The sequence below is a fragment of the Acromyrmex echinatior genome, chromosome 5 (genome assembly GCF_024713525.1).
Source record: "Acromyrmex echinatior isolate Ae372 chromosome 5, ASM2471352v2, whole genome shotgun sequence".
NCBI lineage: Eukaryota > Metazoa > Arthropoda > Insecta > Hymenoptera > Formicidae > Acromyrmex > Acromyrmex echinatior.
This window is the reverse complement of record NC_141856.1, coordinates 8,590,807-8,608,252: the sequence shown is the minus strand read 5'-3', so window position 1 is coordinate 8,608,252 and position 17,446 is coordinate 8,590,807. Positions and strand designations below refer to the sequence as shown.

The window sequence follows — 17,446 nt, the reverse complement described above, 5'->3', positions numbered from 1 at the left end:
ACCTCTGTAAATTGTACTCAATTTTCATAAATCAGATCAAACATGACCCGGTTTTTTCCATTTTCTTCTATCCGTTTAATCCTTGAAGCAGTCAGCAAAAAGCAAAAGAAAAACATTATTCCATGTTGTTTGCATGAGTGAGAGAATGCAAGACCGAGCACATCGAAGTTCTGCGTCAATCGAATAACATTTCTGTCGACTTCTATATTGTATTCCCTACGATAGAGAGAGAGAGAGAGAGAGAGAGAGAGAGAGAGAGAGAGAGAGAGAAAGAGAGAGAATGAAAACGAGCTAGTGATATACGAATCCGCATTCTTTACTATCCGTTGTTTGGATTTACAACTTTTTTTCTCCGCGCGTTTCCATTCTACCACATGTCATATTGTCAGCGAATGTGATAAATGAGCATTCGATACTATCGAGAAACTCTAATCCCTTGAAAAACTTCATGCAAAAACGTATTTATTTATTGGATCCATTTTTTTCTTATATATTTTATATATTTTAGTATTTTATAGTATTTGATATAAAACGTGTAAATTCTCACATTTTTGCAAGAAATTAACAGCGACTGACGGGAAATACAAAGACATGTAATAAAGTTTAAGAAATGTAGTAGATGTAATTAACAAAGTTAGTCTTTTATATTAACAATATTAATTGAAAACTGAGCTGTATTTAACACAAATGAAGAAGGTTATAGTTAAGGCAGGACTTGATGCCTAATAATATATGTGTGAATTTTTATATTTTAAACAAACTATGTGTCAATTATTTATTGTTCTTAAAACACAGTCTTAGACTGAAGCTGGAATATCACAAATGACAAGCAATTTAATATTATTGGTGCTAATAAACATCTTTAAAGCATGGTACATAATTTATTGCGAAAAATATCAATCGGGATTCGATACTTTATATTAATTATGATAAATATTTTTATCATATTTATAAATATTTATTTACTTTATATTATTTATTAATAAAATTTTGAATTTTATTGTTAGAACGAATTAAAAAAAAACATTCATGCTATGACCAAATTTAAGCATACTACACATTACTATAATTACCAATTAATGTGGTATTACATGCGAAGATGACTCTCCAACGGACGGATGAAAATCTCAGTAATTGATTCAGCCGCGGTCCTGACGCTCTCGATCCTCGTGAAATTATCGAGCCGATTAATCGAAAGCGTCGTAATTGCTTCCGGCTAATCTTGCTGTTACTTGGCAAAGAAATACTAATTACAGTAGAATAGATATTCTCGAGAATATTGTCAGTAGACACAAGACTGAAACGTAATTGTATTTAATTTATTTCAAACTTTATTCTTATGTATATTCGAAGAGAGTATTTTATTATTAACATTGTTTTGTTATATCAATTTAAAAAGTTCACGTATCTATCTGTTGCATCTGTTATTATCTATTATGTGTTCCGCAGAGCAAAAGAAACGAAACTCATTTCTTGAAAATGAAAAAGAGAGAAAGAGAATTAAATAGAATTAAATACTAAGAACTTTAATATCTATACATCTAAGGATTAAAGGATTTATAGATCCAATTATACTGAAGCATTTAAGTACTTAAACACACAAAATTCTATAGAGCTTAGATACGGAAGAACTCAAGGTATTTAAACACTTTGAGAATAAAGAATCTAAAAGAACGTAAGTAACTTACGTAATGTATTCGAGACTTGACTTGCGATTATGGATCATCCGCTTGACATCGAAGTAAAATCTTATTTTATCTTTCAGTATCTTCCTAAGTATCGGCGACTCTCGAACATTTCCTTTGCAAAGTTTCCAATCTTCGTGTCTAATATAAAATATCATTGTTCGTTTTATGCTAGTAAATCAAATTTTGTCTTCCTTCTAAGAAATATAATATTACCATGTTTACAACGTATGAGAGAAATATATTTACAATTTTGGATGTTAAATAATAATATATATGAGCAAATAGTAAAAGAAGTGTTATTAAAGTGTCTTATCTCTTGTTGTGATGGATTGTGATATGTGTTTTCCATAATGTTATATGCATTAATTAAATTTTAAATATATAAAACATACATATATATTGCGATAGTTGTAACGTTATAAAAAATCTACATTTACAAAGAAGTCCAGCAAGCAAAAGTGTGCGCGAGGTGTCTTATAAGCTTTTGAGTGTAATGTATAAATCTTCAACGATGATAATGACGAGAGTACGAAAAAAATACATTATAATGACTGGAGTGTTACTAAAAGTGAACTTTAATATGCGATAGATCACTTGTAATTAATGTAGACGCTAAACTTGTTATTCTGTGTTTGTGACCGTGTACCTGATTTATCTTAAAGTAAAGCAGTTAATACTTTAGCAAAAATCGAGATTAATCTTTTAAAACTAGAGATTAGAAGAATCGAAATCGTGACTCAAAAGAAATAAAAATGCGTGGCTTATACGTTCTTTTGATGGTGGGCGTACTAGTCGTCGCCTCGTCTAGGGACGGATTAAAATCATCGATCGGCCAGACTGATCATCAAAAATTGATGAGAAGCAATACTTCGCTGCCAAAGCTTAGCATCGGCCTGATAGTTCCGCACACGAGTTTTGGTGTGCGAGAATACACACGAGCCATCAACAAGGCCGTTCTCAATTTGTACAAAGGTCATGGCAGGACCAAAGGCCAGTCCAGGTTCTCTTTCCTGGATAAATACGAGTTCACCCCATCACAGGTCAATAGCACTATGATGAAGCTCACGCCGAGTCCGACAGGTAAATATTTTCGCGATTGATTGAGTCTCGGGAAGAATGCGTTTATTCTGTTGTCGGATACAAGGATTAATGTTAGTATTTTATATTCGCCTATAATTTGTTTCAACAAACAAATACGAAAATATTGTTAACGAAAAAGTTAAGTGACAATCTATTTTTTTTTATTTGCAAAAATATTTTATATATATATATATATATATATATATGTATAGAGAGAGAGAGAGAAAGAGAGAGAGAGAGAGAGAGAGAGAGAGAGAGAGAGAGAGAGAGAGAGAATAATGTAAAAGCATTGTATGATTTACATACACAAATTTATTTTCCGTTTCATATGATTTTACTTGATTTCTTCTAATGTTACACATTCTTAATCGATGGTTACATACAATTATACATTTTAGATATGGAATATACAATTTAGATAAATATTTTGAAGCTAATACAGGCTTGATAAAGTATGACACAAGTCCGACAGGTAAATAAGCTATCACAAAATTGAGGAGAAGCAAGTTTGCTCTGTGAATATATAACAGATCTCAGTGATATAACCTTATCGTAAGGTATGACACTAGTAACAATGTTAACTCGGTAGACGGTGTGGGTCTATTGAAACCATTTAGTTAAATCTGTTTGTTAAAAATGTTAAACAATTATCTTTATGTTACATCTGAAAAACAAATTTGGATTATTCTTATTAAAACATACTTAGCATTCTTTTTCTATACAAATTTAAAAAAATATTATTTTGGTTTCTTGAAATTAAGTAGGATGCTTTTGAAATTAATTAATGCCTTTTAATTAACCTTAGTTAAATGGATCGTACAAATTCAGCGTCAGTAACTGTGCTACAGAGTTTTTAGCTCTAGAGAGTTAAGCTTAGGTTTTAGCTTTGTTATCAACGCGGAAAGAACGCTCTTGTTAAAGTAACTAAATATTTAGCTAGATACAGATCTAAAAACAAATTTTTTTAAATCAAAATAATTGTGTAGAACGCTCATACTGGTTACTAAAATGTTAAATGCTTTTTGCAACATTATTTATTATGTTTGATTGTTGTACATGATAATTTTGATAGTCTATATAATAAAATTATTTTCAAATCCGTACCTAGTTAAATTTTTAGATACTTGAACAAAGTAATTTTTTCTGTGAACATTTTTTTTTATCAATATTAATAAAGGAATAGATATAATAGGTCATCATTTGTATTATTTATGTATTTTGATGGATTTTATTTAATGTACTTAATAGTTTTAGATTATTTTAGAATATTTCATTAACAACAAAAAATCCGCAAGAGGTAAAGTTGTTTTAATGGTTTAGGTAGGTTGATATTTCTTTCTTTTATTTGGTGATGTTTGAAGTCGTCTGCTCGCATCGTGTGAACATCTCCAAGCAAACACAACTGTGCGCAAACCCCTCGTAATTTCCCGTCTGACGACGTTGGTCAGGAAGATTTTACCATGGGAAGTATTTCTCTGCGCGTTGTTCGGCCGTAGAAGTGATGTACGACCTGTCGGAATTAACATTGGCGCATTGCGTTTCTTCGTATCTGAAAGATGTCCTAGGAAGCCAATATTTCAGGCTTAACTCACACGTTCATGACGACAGTAGTTGATGTCAGTGTATTTACGCGTTTACTGTCACTCGGTACATGATTCTCGGCGTCCGAAATTTCCTCCCTCATCTATGTAATATTTGGATAGCATACTAGCTTCCAATCTCAATATTTACATAGAACTGTGACCGTATTACTTTAAATGACGATACACACACTTTAAGTTTTAAAAATCACTTTCTTCTGACACGTAGGAAAAAAAATAATAGTAATCATATTATTAAAGTTTGAAGTCATAGAGTGAAATTTTTTCGATATTCTTCTTTGTAATTACGAAAATTGTGTAAAATTATTGCATGTTTAATGCACGTAATTACATTTTTGGAAATAATTATTGTTGAATGAAGTGTAAAAACAGTGTCAATATCGATCAAATTACTAAATATAGTCGTGAATTGATATTAAATAAGTCAATTTCAACTTATCTGATTTTATTGAATAAAATCAATGATATTTAAATAATTATATAACTTGCAAATCTGATTAGTTGTGAAACATTTTAAATATTTAAATACTAAGTGTCGTGAATAAGCGATCGATTAAATGGTTATCGATTAAGCTCGTTTTATGCTAAACGTCAACTGTCGTTAGTTTCGTGTTTACAGGAACGCTACTACATATACTCTGCTCAAGCTTTTAGACTAATTGTAAAATATTTACAAGGAACGTTCAGTATGCATTCAATTAAACTTATCTCGTCAATTTATACTTTGCTAAATATAAAGTTATAGTAGAAGTTTGAAAATCACATTGCATTTTTTTTACTATTCGAATTATTTTGTCGTGATGTAATATCAAATCCTTCTTGTACGAATTCCAATTAAGGAAAAACTTTGAAATTTACGACTGAAAGTAAAACTGCTGCGTATTAAATTTATGAAAAATGTTCGGTTAAACGCGAACGAATAATTAAACTATAATACATGCAAATATAATTTTTTAATAATGCCTTCACGTTATATTAATACTATAACAACAATATTTCTACTAATCTAATTACATAGTTAACAAATTCAGTTCATAATTATTACTTTCAAATAAATAATTATTCCGAGCATTTTGTATAAATTTTTATATCTTATCATTATTACAATATAACAAGAATAGAGGAATTCTCATTTATTTATGAATGTTTGATAATATTTTTAATATTTCGAAATACGTAATAACTTCGAATACTTAATAAATGTAAAGTATACATTCTAATTAAATTCTAATAAACGTATCTTAAAACAGTTATATGATATAATGGCCGATAAATTTTAATTCTTATAATTTTCTGATATTCTTACAATCTTCTTACAATCTCACTTTTTTATTATTACTTCATAGAAGTATTCTCCGCAAATTGAAAAGAATTATATTTATAATAATGTAAACATCGTAAGAAATTAAATATCGCTAATTAAATTAATAAATGATTATACATAAACAGATGCAATCTATTTTTCAGTAGAATAAAGCCGTATATGGCCAGACATGATCAGATTTATATCTCTATAGCTATTATATAAAGGAGAAATTTTTTCGTCATTCTTGTTTAAATCTATATTTATTTAGAAGGATAGAATGTTTTCCATTAATTATGAAACTATGGAAGCCTATTCCACACGCTCATAATAACCTGATTAATTAATATGTGGTTAAGCTGACTATCGATATAGAAGGGTTGACCCGCAGTAGCCAAGGCAACATTCCCAAGCAAGTATCTCCGATTACGGTAGTGTAATCATTAGCGATATTGTAATTACCGACGAAATATCTTTGCGGCCAATAATGCGGAAGCCTCAATTTATCAGGATTGTCGTTATTAGCATCGTAATTGTTGGTCGAAACAAATGCGACCGATTTCTGGTTTGCAACCAATGTAGATGTGTTAATATTAATGGTTTAGGATTGGCGGAATCGTGTTAAGTTCCTCACAAATATCACGATCAGAATAATGTTACAAATATAGTTCTACGGAGGTGACTAATCTTGATGAATTGCGCGTTTAATTACGTTAACTGGATTTACGTCTGTATCAGTACGGATTAATAGATTGATATGTGAAATCGTAAGGTATATTCCACTAATATGTGCTACAGCATTGTACAGAAATAGATGTACAATTTGGTGAAAAAAATAAATGTGATCACAGACTTATAATTAAATAAAACTGGATATTAATTTAACATTTGTCAAATGAGACAGCGTTCATATTTGATAATTTTACGCATCCAATTTTAAATGTCATTTGCTGTTACAAGCGAGAATTCAACATTTCATTAGGAATTATTAATTTTCGCGAACACGCAAAGTCGTAAATAATCTATTCATCGATTTAGATCAAACACCAACAAATCATAAATAATCTGTTCGTTAATAACACTTGATGAGAGTTTAAAACAAGCGATACCAATTTGTCCAGTTCGTCATTCACTTTCTGAACATTTATCACTTTCATAAGTACAATTATAATTTACAAATTTCCAAACGAATGCAATAATGCAAAATGTCTATAAATATATATGTGTGTGTGTGTGTGTGTGTGTGTGTGTGTGGTGTGTGTGTGTGTGTGTGTGTGTGTGTGTGCGTGTGTGTGCGTGTGTGTGTGTGTGTGTGTGTGTGTGTGTGTATGTGTGATGTGTGTGTGTGTATATACATTTATTGATAAATGAATGAACAATTCTCTCAACATTAATGATGCAGTTTCATTGTGACTAACAGACAAAACATTATTTATCAGAGATGAACCTTTTCATTATATTTTTAATTGTTACAAATAATTTTTAATTGTAATATATCTTTTTAATTGTAACACTTAAAAAGTATTGCGTATTTAGTATTGCTGTTTTATTGTATTAAAGTTCATTTTAAAGATTTATGTACGTTCAATCTCAACAAATTACAAACGCATTCGACGAGGCATTCGACTATACAATATTCCAAAGTCAAAGTAGTTCCTGATCAAAGGAATTTACGTTAATCGACTTGCTGTTGCTTGATACAAATTTAACTACTACATTCATGGTACTACGTTTTCACTAATTTGAAACAGGCCATAGTATATACAATATATATATATATATACATACATATACATATATACATATATATATATATATACATACATATATATATATATACATACATATACATATACATATACAGAGAGAAGTGAAACTAGGCCTGTTAATTTAACAATCACTTAAGAGATATGTGGGTTTCAACAGATTGTTAAAATATGTCTCTGAATCACCGTTATTTCTTTTGATAAGAATACCTAATATACGCTTTTTTCCGTCACAAGTGAAATAATTAAATAAATTACATAGGTACTCATGTTAACGTATTTATTGTACTACTTCCACTTCTATTGTAATATTGTTCATTAGAGGCACAGAGTGCTACGCAAATATTATTTTATTGTGCTAAACTTGATTATGGCTTTGTATTGGAAACAATACATGTGAATAACTGCTATTACGTTAAAATAATATTATTTGGTAATGTTAATATAGTCACATTACAAATCCAATAAATTAATGTATTTTATGATGTCGATCAAAAAGGTGAGTTTATTATTTAAATACATATTTCAATTATTCTCAGTGGCTAAATTGATTTCCATTTGGTACTTTAGTCAAATTTTTTGAAAATTTCAAAATCTATAATTAAAAGATATACAACCAATCATGAATAGACTGGATTAATCAATGGTTTCACGATAATTGCAATAATTATATATTTTAATGATTTATTTGCACATAATGTGATAGTTATACTAAATAAATAATATAATATATGCACATAACATAGTAATGAATATGAAAGTGCAGTGTTCAAATATACCAATATAATTTGATCACAAGGTGCGTACAATACTTATTATAACTCATAAATTATTCTAAAGTTATAGATAATCTAAAAAGAGAATAAGATTGACTATAACACACAAGTGTATACAGACATGTTTTAAGAAATACAGTAAAAAATTAACGAAAGGAATACTCTTATAGCTGTTATTTCATAGATATAATTATTTATAGATATATATAGATAAAGAAACGTCAATTCTTTCATTTAAATATTTATATATAATTATTAGCAGGATAAAATCTAACCTTTTTAGTTTAATTGCTATTAAATTAGAAATATAAAGATTGAAAGAAAACAGCGTTTATTTGTCAAATATACGTGCTTCTAAATTATATTTAAATTTTTCGTGTTCAAATTACAGCTGTGTAATACATTTTAAAATTATTTCGATTTGATCGTTAAAGATCATATTGGACAAGACAAATCGGCTCTTCTATGGTGATTAATCATCTCCTCGATTAGTACTTGATAGAGCAGCAATGTACTTGTATTTAATGAAATAACGTTATATTATAGGAGTATATTTTCTGAATCAGAGAATATTTTCTCTGATTAATCTAATTAAATTATCGATTATACATACATTATGAGGATTATGAGACTTAAATTACACATGCGACCACTGTCGAAAGTGAAATAAATGCTGACAGCGAATTTATCTTTAATGTACGGATTATTGAAAATTCAATATTAGAAAATTTATCATTAGAATTTTATTAGCAATTTTAATTTTAATGACAGATTTCTAATTATTGCAATATATTATCTGAGTTCAAAAGATTAAAATATCCTTACTTTTATGTTAAAAGCAAATAAAAATAAAAAATTCTTAAAGGAATAAAAAGAATAATCTAAAGTGTTTACTTAAATCGAATTCCTGCATTACATTTTCTTTTAAAATCTCAATCCTGTGTTATGACCTTGATGTTTGCTTAAATTGGATCGTCAAATGGAAGAAATATCATACAAAATAAAAAAATTAAACTTTCTATTATACTTTGTATTTCGAAACAATAGGATGTAACCAAAACGAGGTCAGTCGGTCAAGTGTATTTCTGCGTGAGATAGGTTGGACTACATTTATGGTAGTCGTTTTGCTTTTTGCTTTTCGGAAAATGGGCGTGCGTGTGATAAAAGCGCAGAAATAAATTTAACGGGAAAGAATAGCATGGCATAACTAGATGGTGGTCGTAAAAAATTAAAATTACGTGTACCGTTTTATTCCAGCAACTAAGCGATAGTGCAACGAAATGAGCTTAGTGATACTGATGAATAGAAAATCCACTTGATTTTACTCGATTATTGTAACTTGCAGAAAAGCACCGATTGTTCGTCGATATTTATTCAATTAGCTACAATCGCTTTGTAAAATTAAAAAAAAGTAAAAGCAAATCGAAAAAAGGAATTTATTGTAAACATAAATGATTGTTATTTCCATGAATATTACTTTGTAACTTCCAAATAATTGAGAATAATTATCGTCTCAAGAGATACTATATGGATATTAATAAAATAAAAAAATTTTTTTAAATTTCCTCTAATAATAAGGAAATAAATAAGGCAAAAAATCGGAATGTTTATTAGAATTACTATTTGTCATGAAATAATTGTTTGTGTTTCAGCTATCTTAGACTCGCTTTGCAAGGACTTTCTTTCGGTGAACGTATCGGCCATCTTATACCTTATGAACTACGAGCAATATGGACGCAGTACGGCCAGCGCTCAATATTTTCTTCAATTGGCCGGTTACTTAGGAATCCCTGTGATTGCATGGAATGCCGATAATTCTGGTTTGGAGAGAGTAAGTTATTACAACAAAAATGAGAAAAAAGTAAAAGAACTTTTTACTTTTAATGTTCCTGCGCGTAAACAATATCTATAGATGAATTTTTCGTTAAAGAATGCCTCAAGTTGAAATATATGAGATGAAACAGCAGTTTGCAATAAAGCAAGTTCGGACTATTTACTTTTTCTTGTTCTGCACATAGAAATATTTTTTGTAACATATAAAAGTGAAGTTAAAATTGAACTGAAATATAGTTTGTATAAATAAACATATAGTTCATGTACTTCGTCAACATTCACGAAACATAACGGAAATTCCGTTGGTTTGTAGCGAGCGTCGCAGAGTAGCCTGCAGCTGCAACTGGCACCGTCGCTGGAACATCAGACCGCGGCGATGCTGAGTATCCTGGAGAGGTACAAGTGGCATCAGTTTAGCGTAGTCACCTCGCAAATAGCTGGTCACGACGACTTCATACAGGCGGTCAGAGAGAGAATCTCCGACATGCAGGACACATTCAAGTTCACCATACTGAGCGCCATTCTGGTTACCGAACCGCACGATTTGCTCGAGCTAGTTAACAGCGAGTCACGAGTGATGCTACTGTACTCGACTAGAGAAGAAGCTAATGAAATCCTGAGTGCTGCCAGGGAATACAAAATTACCGGCGAGAATTATGTGTGGGTCGTCACGCAAAGCGTTATCGAGAATCTACAAACTCCCAGTCAGTTTCCGGTCGGAATGTTAGGTGAGTAGCAAAACTATTCGTATTTATGTGTTCGTGGTCATTGGATTTACACATTCTTCTAATTTTAAAATACTATGAGGTTCATGTGTACGAACTTCTAGTCAAATTGTGCGTAAACTATAATCAATATTATAACGGTTAATTACACGAAAATAAATAAAAATTGTGACATATTTTAATTAAATTTACAATTTTTATATAGTTTTAGACTAAAATTTTCTGCGATAATTTTATATCTGAAAAATTAAGAATTCTTCTGAGGTCTTCTTTCTCGTTTCATAATTAATTATAAAAGAAGATCAAAATATATTCACAAAATTTAAGGATTACGTATATCAAATATGTATTTATTATATTTTAGTCTAAAACTACATAAAAATTATAAAACTACGTAAAATTAATTAAACTTATAATAAAAATTTAATTAAAATATATATTATGTTGAAAATAAATTAAAAATAACTATCTTTTCTAATTAAAAGAAAAACAATACATATATATGTACACAGTAATACGAAAATAATTTTAATTTAATCATTACACAGAATTCATTTAAAATAATATATAATCTCACATCTCTTTCGAATGTGCTAGGCATCGCGGTAAAACGGAGTATTTACGTCGGTTACACATATGTTAACATTCGGAGTACGCCTTTTATTGGTAAGAATGCATGGCTTTCGGGCGGTTAAACGGGAAAGTTATTCACACCGTGACCAGAATCGCGGAAACAGAAAATTGATTTCTTCCTTGAGAATTTTCTAAGAATATTCTTGAGAGAAAAATAAATTCGCCAAATTCCTTCTGGTGAACCATGTAGAATAACATAACTTAGATTGAATCTCTCGCGTCTGAATTTCTGCGAGCTAAAACTAGTGCGGTAAACTCGTTCTATATAGAATGCAAACACCTCGTGCTCTTAAAACACGATTGCTACGAATCAAGCAAAGCAAACGTTGCTTGCTTATATTTAATATTCTCTGTCTTTTCCTTTCGTAAGTTCTTTCTGTTGCAAGAGTATATATATTCATCCATATAAATCTACATTTATCTCACGTTAGCTAACACGAAAGAAAGTAAGAATTTTATGTGTTTCAAAAAGATGTTATACACTATTTGCAGCTCTGCAAAACGAAATCGTGAAATTCAAGATTTTTCTGTATCTCGCTAAATTTTCAAAGAATATATCGTCTTGAAATACATATACTCAAACAATATAGAAAATTTTTGTTGACTTGATTTTCACGGGTCAACTTCTGGTTGAAGAAAAAGAAGAAAGCAACTCTGGCATGAATCGCCAACGTTTCTCAACCTTGTGATACATCGATTTATCTTCATTTTTCTCTCTCTTTCTCGCATCCTGCTCACACTTTTGATGTTTATGGAAATGTAGTTGGCGCAGTGTATCGCATAAAAATCTGGTTGAATAAAATCTTACAAAGCGCAAGTTCTTCGTGTTTCTATACGAAAAAAAATATATTCTTTGAATGTATAAAAAAGAGACAATCAATATAAAAATATTTTTAAATATAAGCAAAGCATAAAATCAACAGCAGAAATAACAAAAAAATTTATAAATTTGGATGAAATTCTTCTGTTCTTTTTATACATATATATTAGGTGTTGGAATTAATTCGTAGCGTTTTTAATGAAAGAATGTTATTTATTTCACATGAGCATTAAAAAATACATTAATGAAAGTACTTCCCATCACTTGTAAAACGCTACGAATTAATTCCAACACCTAATATATATATACATCTGTTTATTTTATTAAGTTATATTGTACAAAATTCATTTTCCACTTATTTCTTAATTAAATTACAAATAAATATTTGGTATTTCAAGTTTAAAAATATATTTTTTACACAGGTTTTTAATACAAACAGAATCGTAAAATTATTTAAAAATAAACAACTAAAAAAATATCAAATCGAATTAAAGTCCAGTTATCTCAAAAATCCAAATTTCGTAAATCGCAAATTATGAATTATCAAAGAAAGTTTAAGTAATAAGCTCTATATTGAAAATTAAAATCAGTGTTTCATAAATTACTTTTAAGCTTATTTGGTTGTGTGCCTGTTTTTATCCGATTATCATTGATAAAAGAAAGCAAAAAAAAAAGGAATAGAAAATCTTCTTTACACTGGCATGATTGAATTGGTATCGTGCAAATTGATATAAATCTCGCTGGTAATAAAATTGCTTTAACAAATCCACTATCTCTTCTTGTTGCCGCAGGTGTACATTTCGATACGAGCAGTGAGAGTTTGGTAAGCGAAATCACCACGGCAATCAAGGTCTACGCTTATGGTGTCGAGGACTTTGTCAATGATCCGAAAAATGCGAAACAAAGTTTGAACACTCAACTGAGCTGTGAAGGCATCGGTGAATCACGATGGAGCACAGGGGATCTATTTTTCAAGTAATTTCACACAATTTGCTAAAATGTGAATAGATTTGTTCATGCATCATTCATGCGGAACTTTCTAAATAGCAAGACTAGAATTTTCTTTAAAAGGTATTATAGGAAATTTTTACAAATTTTGTAATTAATTAACAGAATTTTGTAAAAATGTTTGAGAATTATATTCTCAGGATAATACAATATATTATTTATTTTATGTAATGTTACAAAATGAAAATGTTTACATTATTAAATGATTTAAATTTATTACACATTACTTAATAAATTTAATATTATAATCTTATTATATGAATTATGTATACACATTGCATTTAATACATATTTTATAATATCTTTCAATATAATTTTTATAAAAGTTTACAGTTCTTGCTTTATACATTATAACACATTATCTCTCTCTCTCTCTCTCTCTCTCTCTCTCTCTCTCTCTCTCTCTCCCCCTCCCTCCCTCCCTCCTTCTCTCTCTCTCTCTCCTTCTCTCTCTCTCTCTCTCTCTCTCTCTCTCTCTCTCTCTCTCTCTCTCTCTCTCTCTCTCTCTCTCTCTCTCTCTCTCTCTCTCTCTCTCTCTCTGTTTCTCCAGATATTTGAAGAACGTTTCGGTCGAGGGTGATCAAGGAAAGCCAAACGTAGAGTTCACTCAAGATGGTGTGTTAAAGGCGGCGGAGTTGAAAATTATGAACCTTCGGCCGGGGGTTAGCAAACAGCTCGTCTGGGAGGAGGTAAGTTTAAATCATCTTACATGTACTTTACCAACCACGAAACTCTATCTTCCAGAAGCTATTGCTAGTCGCGACGCGGGATATGATGCATGTCTGAACGTTCAGAAATAAATACATGAAGATGAACGAATAATTAAATCAAAAAGCGCCGAATATCAAGATTAGAACCTTCACGGTATCCTCATCAAACTGAATATTTTGTTGCGATGCCATTAATGCAACGAAATGTTTGCATATATTTGCATAAAGTTATATAACAGAAAGAATTTTTAGTATCAAAATTGGGTTAAAAACAAAGGCACGCTAATTTTCTATTATATTGCATTCTAGCGAAGAAAAATACTTATACGCTGAAAAAAACTTTTTTGGTCAGCGAATTATTATGATATAAGAAATAGGAATATTAAAAGTTAAATTTTTTATTTATTATATAAAATCTTTCTAATTATATTGGGTCATCTAAAAAGTATCCGCGGTACTTTGTCACTAGATATATGACCATCAACACACATCTAGTGACAAAAAACCGCGGATACTTTTTAGATGACCCAATATAATTAGACAAATTTTTATTAGAACCAAATATACATTTTATATGTTTCTAGTCGATGTTTATAGTCGTTGAAAAAAATTTTCCAATTTAAAATCGGAGTTAAATAAAAATGGAAAATAAACTCACAGGTACATTTCATTAAAATAAAACTGTTGAAAAAAAGAATAAAAAAAACGCATAAAAGTTTTTTTTGTCGTGCACAATCTAGCTTCAAACTGAAGAAGCGTTATCGAGTAAAAATGTAGAATTTATCGCCCTCGCTGTCGAAAAGGCTCAAAGAGGTCACGCTATATATAACTTCGTGATCGTCTCTTTCATTACATTGGATTTACGGAGCTGAAGCCGCGGAATTGCGGTAAACTTTAGCTTCCTTTTGCATCTGGCGCCGATGACGTTCCTTTTGCAATCTGCTTATCTGCTGCGGAGAACCGCAAAGTGTTACGCTATTAATCGGCGGAATAACTTCATATCATAATCCGTTTCTTTTACCGTTTTTATTATGCGGCGCTAGATCATTTGCGAATAAATTAATGCGACAGTGCAGGCTTTCATTAAGTCTCATTGAACCTATCACAGTGCACGAAGGGAGTGCTCTGTTTAGCTGATGCTTTCTAGATATTGTCAGACCTGGATGGCTCATAATCGCGTTATGAAATGCTTTGCGAGATATTTCAGGATGCATCCGTTTCCTTCATAGAAACAGTAACACGATTGTCACGTACGCAGCAGTGAAGGTACTACTGCGTGGTGCTTTGTGGTAGATAAAACTAATATAGCATCTCTTAACGTGCGCAATGGAAATTTCCGACGAGGAAGATATTGTATTAGAAAAATTTTCTTTTCTCTGAAGTTTATGATAAATTTTGCATAAAATATTAGATACCAGAAAATTTATGATTCAAACGGCCGTAAACGTAATTTTAAATGTTAAACTACTTATACCATCTCTCTTACCATTAGATTTTTAATTACTATTGCTATATTTTTATCAGTGATATTTTTAAAAATTTAATTTTATTATTAATTAAATTGTTACCGTTGAATTACCTAATTAATTTATTAAAATATTGTGTTTTGATAAATTATACAAAATAAGTGTAACATAAAATATTTTGCAATTGGATTTCTGCACAATCCTTATTCAGCATATTTTTTCAAAATTAGCGTCATATTGTAATGTATTATTAAGTGTCCGTTGAGATTTTTACTACGTTTGCAAGTTTTACAGCGGTATCGAGTTTCACAAGTTTGATGGGAATTTCGTTAGAAATGCCATCGAAGTTTAACTCCACCTTTCGACATTCCTCTCGTGACACGAATCCATCTTTGTTCAGTGAACCGTTTGATCCAGGAAATTCTTTCGTTACCTCATTAAAGTTTGAAACGCTTACGTTGTGAAAATCACGACGTCTCGACACAGGCAAGAATTTATCATCCATCCGCTTCAGTAAATTCGTCATTTGTGAAGAATGAGCTTACCATCAAGATAGACTTTTTTTGCCGAATAGCTGATAAAGCTTTTATACTTTGTGCTGGCTATTCATAATATATTATGATCCGTACTCGTGCACTACTCTACACACACTTTGATAAAATATTGTTCTAATATTGATGTTCGATTAACTCTAGAAAGCCTCGAATCTTTTTGATGTAATACTATTTTTATAATCTAGAATCTATAACAACATTGAAAAAAAGATTAGAAATGTGTTTATTATTCTTCATTACATAAATATTATTTACAATATTTGTAAAACTACCGTAATCGTATGTTACTTCTTTCTATTATCATCTTTTTTCATAAACAAATAATACAAGATCACGATAACTTGCAAATCTTTTGGAATTTTATAATCAATTATTTTTTAAATTGCTCTTTTGTAAAACTTAGCTTTACGACAAGATAAAAAAACTACAAGATTTGAGTTAAGATATATCATGTCAAAAATGATGTTGACATTTTGTGTTGTGTATTAATTAATGCAAAAATGAGGTAGAAATTAACGATGCAAGTTTTAATGCACTCTCTATGCGTTTGCATTTTTAATAAATTTCTAAAAGCTTTTATAGTGAGTATAACTATAAATTAATATTTTTTCATATAAATTAATAACCATTTTACAGAAAATTTATTAAGTATGTAATATAATAATAGTTAGGAATACTATAAAATAGGTTTAAAACATCTTTTGTCTTTTTAGAGTCTAATCTGAATGCGTGATAAACATATTACAAACTTAGTTTCTTTACAAGAATTTTTTCTTATAAAAACTTCTTATAAGTGAAAGAATTCAGAAATTATAATTTTAGTTCGATTTTGAACATTTTGATAAAAATGTTTTAATTTTAATAATATAGAACACGTTTATAAACTTATTATAATATTAAAAAATGAATAACTTATTTAAGATAATATGTGTCTGAAATACATCTATGCACTATTTAAGTGTAAAGGAGATGCATTTGTGCTACTTTTGTTCAAGCTTTATATTCGTTATGACATTTATCTGCGCTTATCTTGGTAAGGCTGTAATTAAAATCCTATTAATCCAGCACCTAGCTCGTCACGTAATGAAAGCTGCGCTAAAATTTCATTTACTGCCCTGCAACCAACGCGGCGGAACACGAAACTTTGTTACGCCAACATGCGCGACCTCTTCGATTCTAGCGATTCGCGTGGGCTAGTCACGATTTTAATTATTTCTTTTAAAGACGGTCATCTCTCGACACTTTGTTCCTCTAAAGACTAGAACTTATCGCGTGATATTTCAACCACGCCTGTCGACATCTCGTTTCTAATTATATCTTACGTCTGTACTATGTCAGCGTGAATTACCACTGACAGATTTCAGAGTACCAAGTTCTCATGTTTCTGTTTATCTCATTTTGACAGTGACATCCTTCCGTTTCACTGTGCTACAAATAATTAATTGGAGATATCGGAAGGCGGACTTGATATTTCCTGGGCAAG

General features: G+C 30.2%; 1 protein-coding gene across 5 annotated transcripts in view; it reads left to right on the top strand.

The window, feature by feature from the left end:
• Nucleotides 1–17,446, top strand: part of Nmdar2 (glutamate ionotropic receptor NMDA type subunit 2) — a 183,172-nt gene that overhangs the window by 130,998 nt on the left and 34,728 nt on the right. For all 5 annotated transcript variants that reach the window (XM_087406182.1, XM_087406184.1, XM_087406179.1 and 2 more), the window contains exons 4-7: nucleotides 9,867–10,045; nucleotides 10,361–10,775; nucleotides 13,017–13,200; nucleotides 13,784–13,922. In XM_087406182.1, the coding sequence (XP_087262308.1) occupies nucleotides 9,867–10,045; nucleotides 10,361–10,775; nucleotides 13,017–13,200; nucleotides 13,784–13,922 (917 nt within the window). The remainder of the gene's footprint in view (nucleotides 1–9,866; nucleotides 10,046–10,360; nucleotides 10,776–13,016; nucleotides 13,201–13,783; nucleotides 13,923–17,446) is intronic.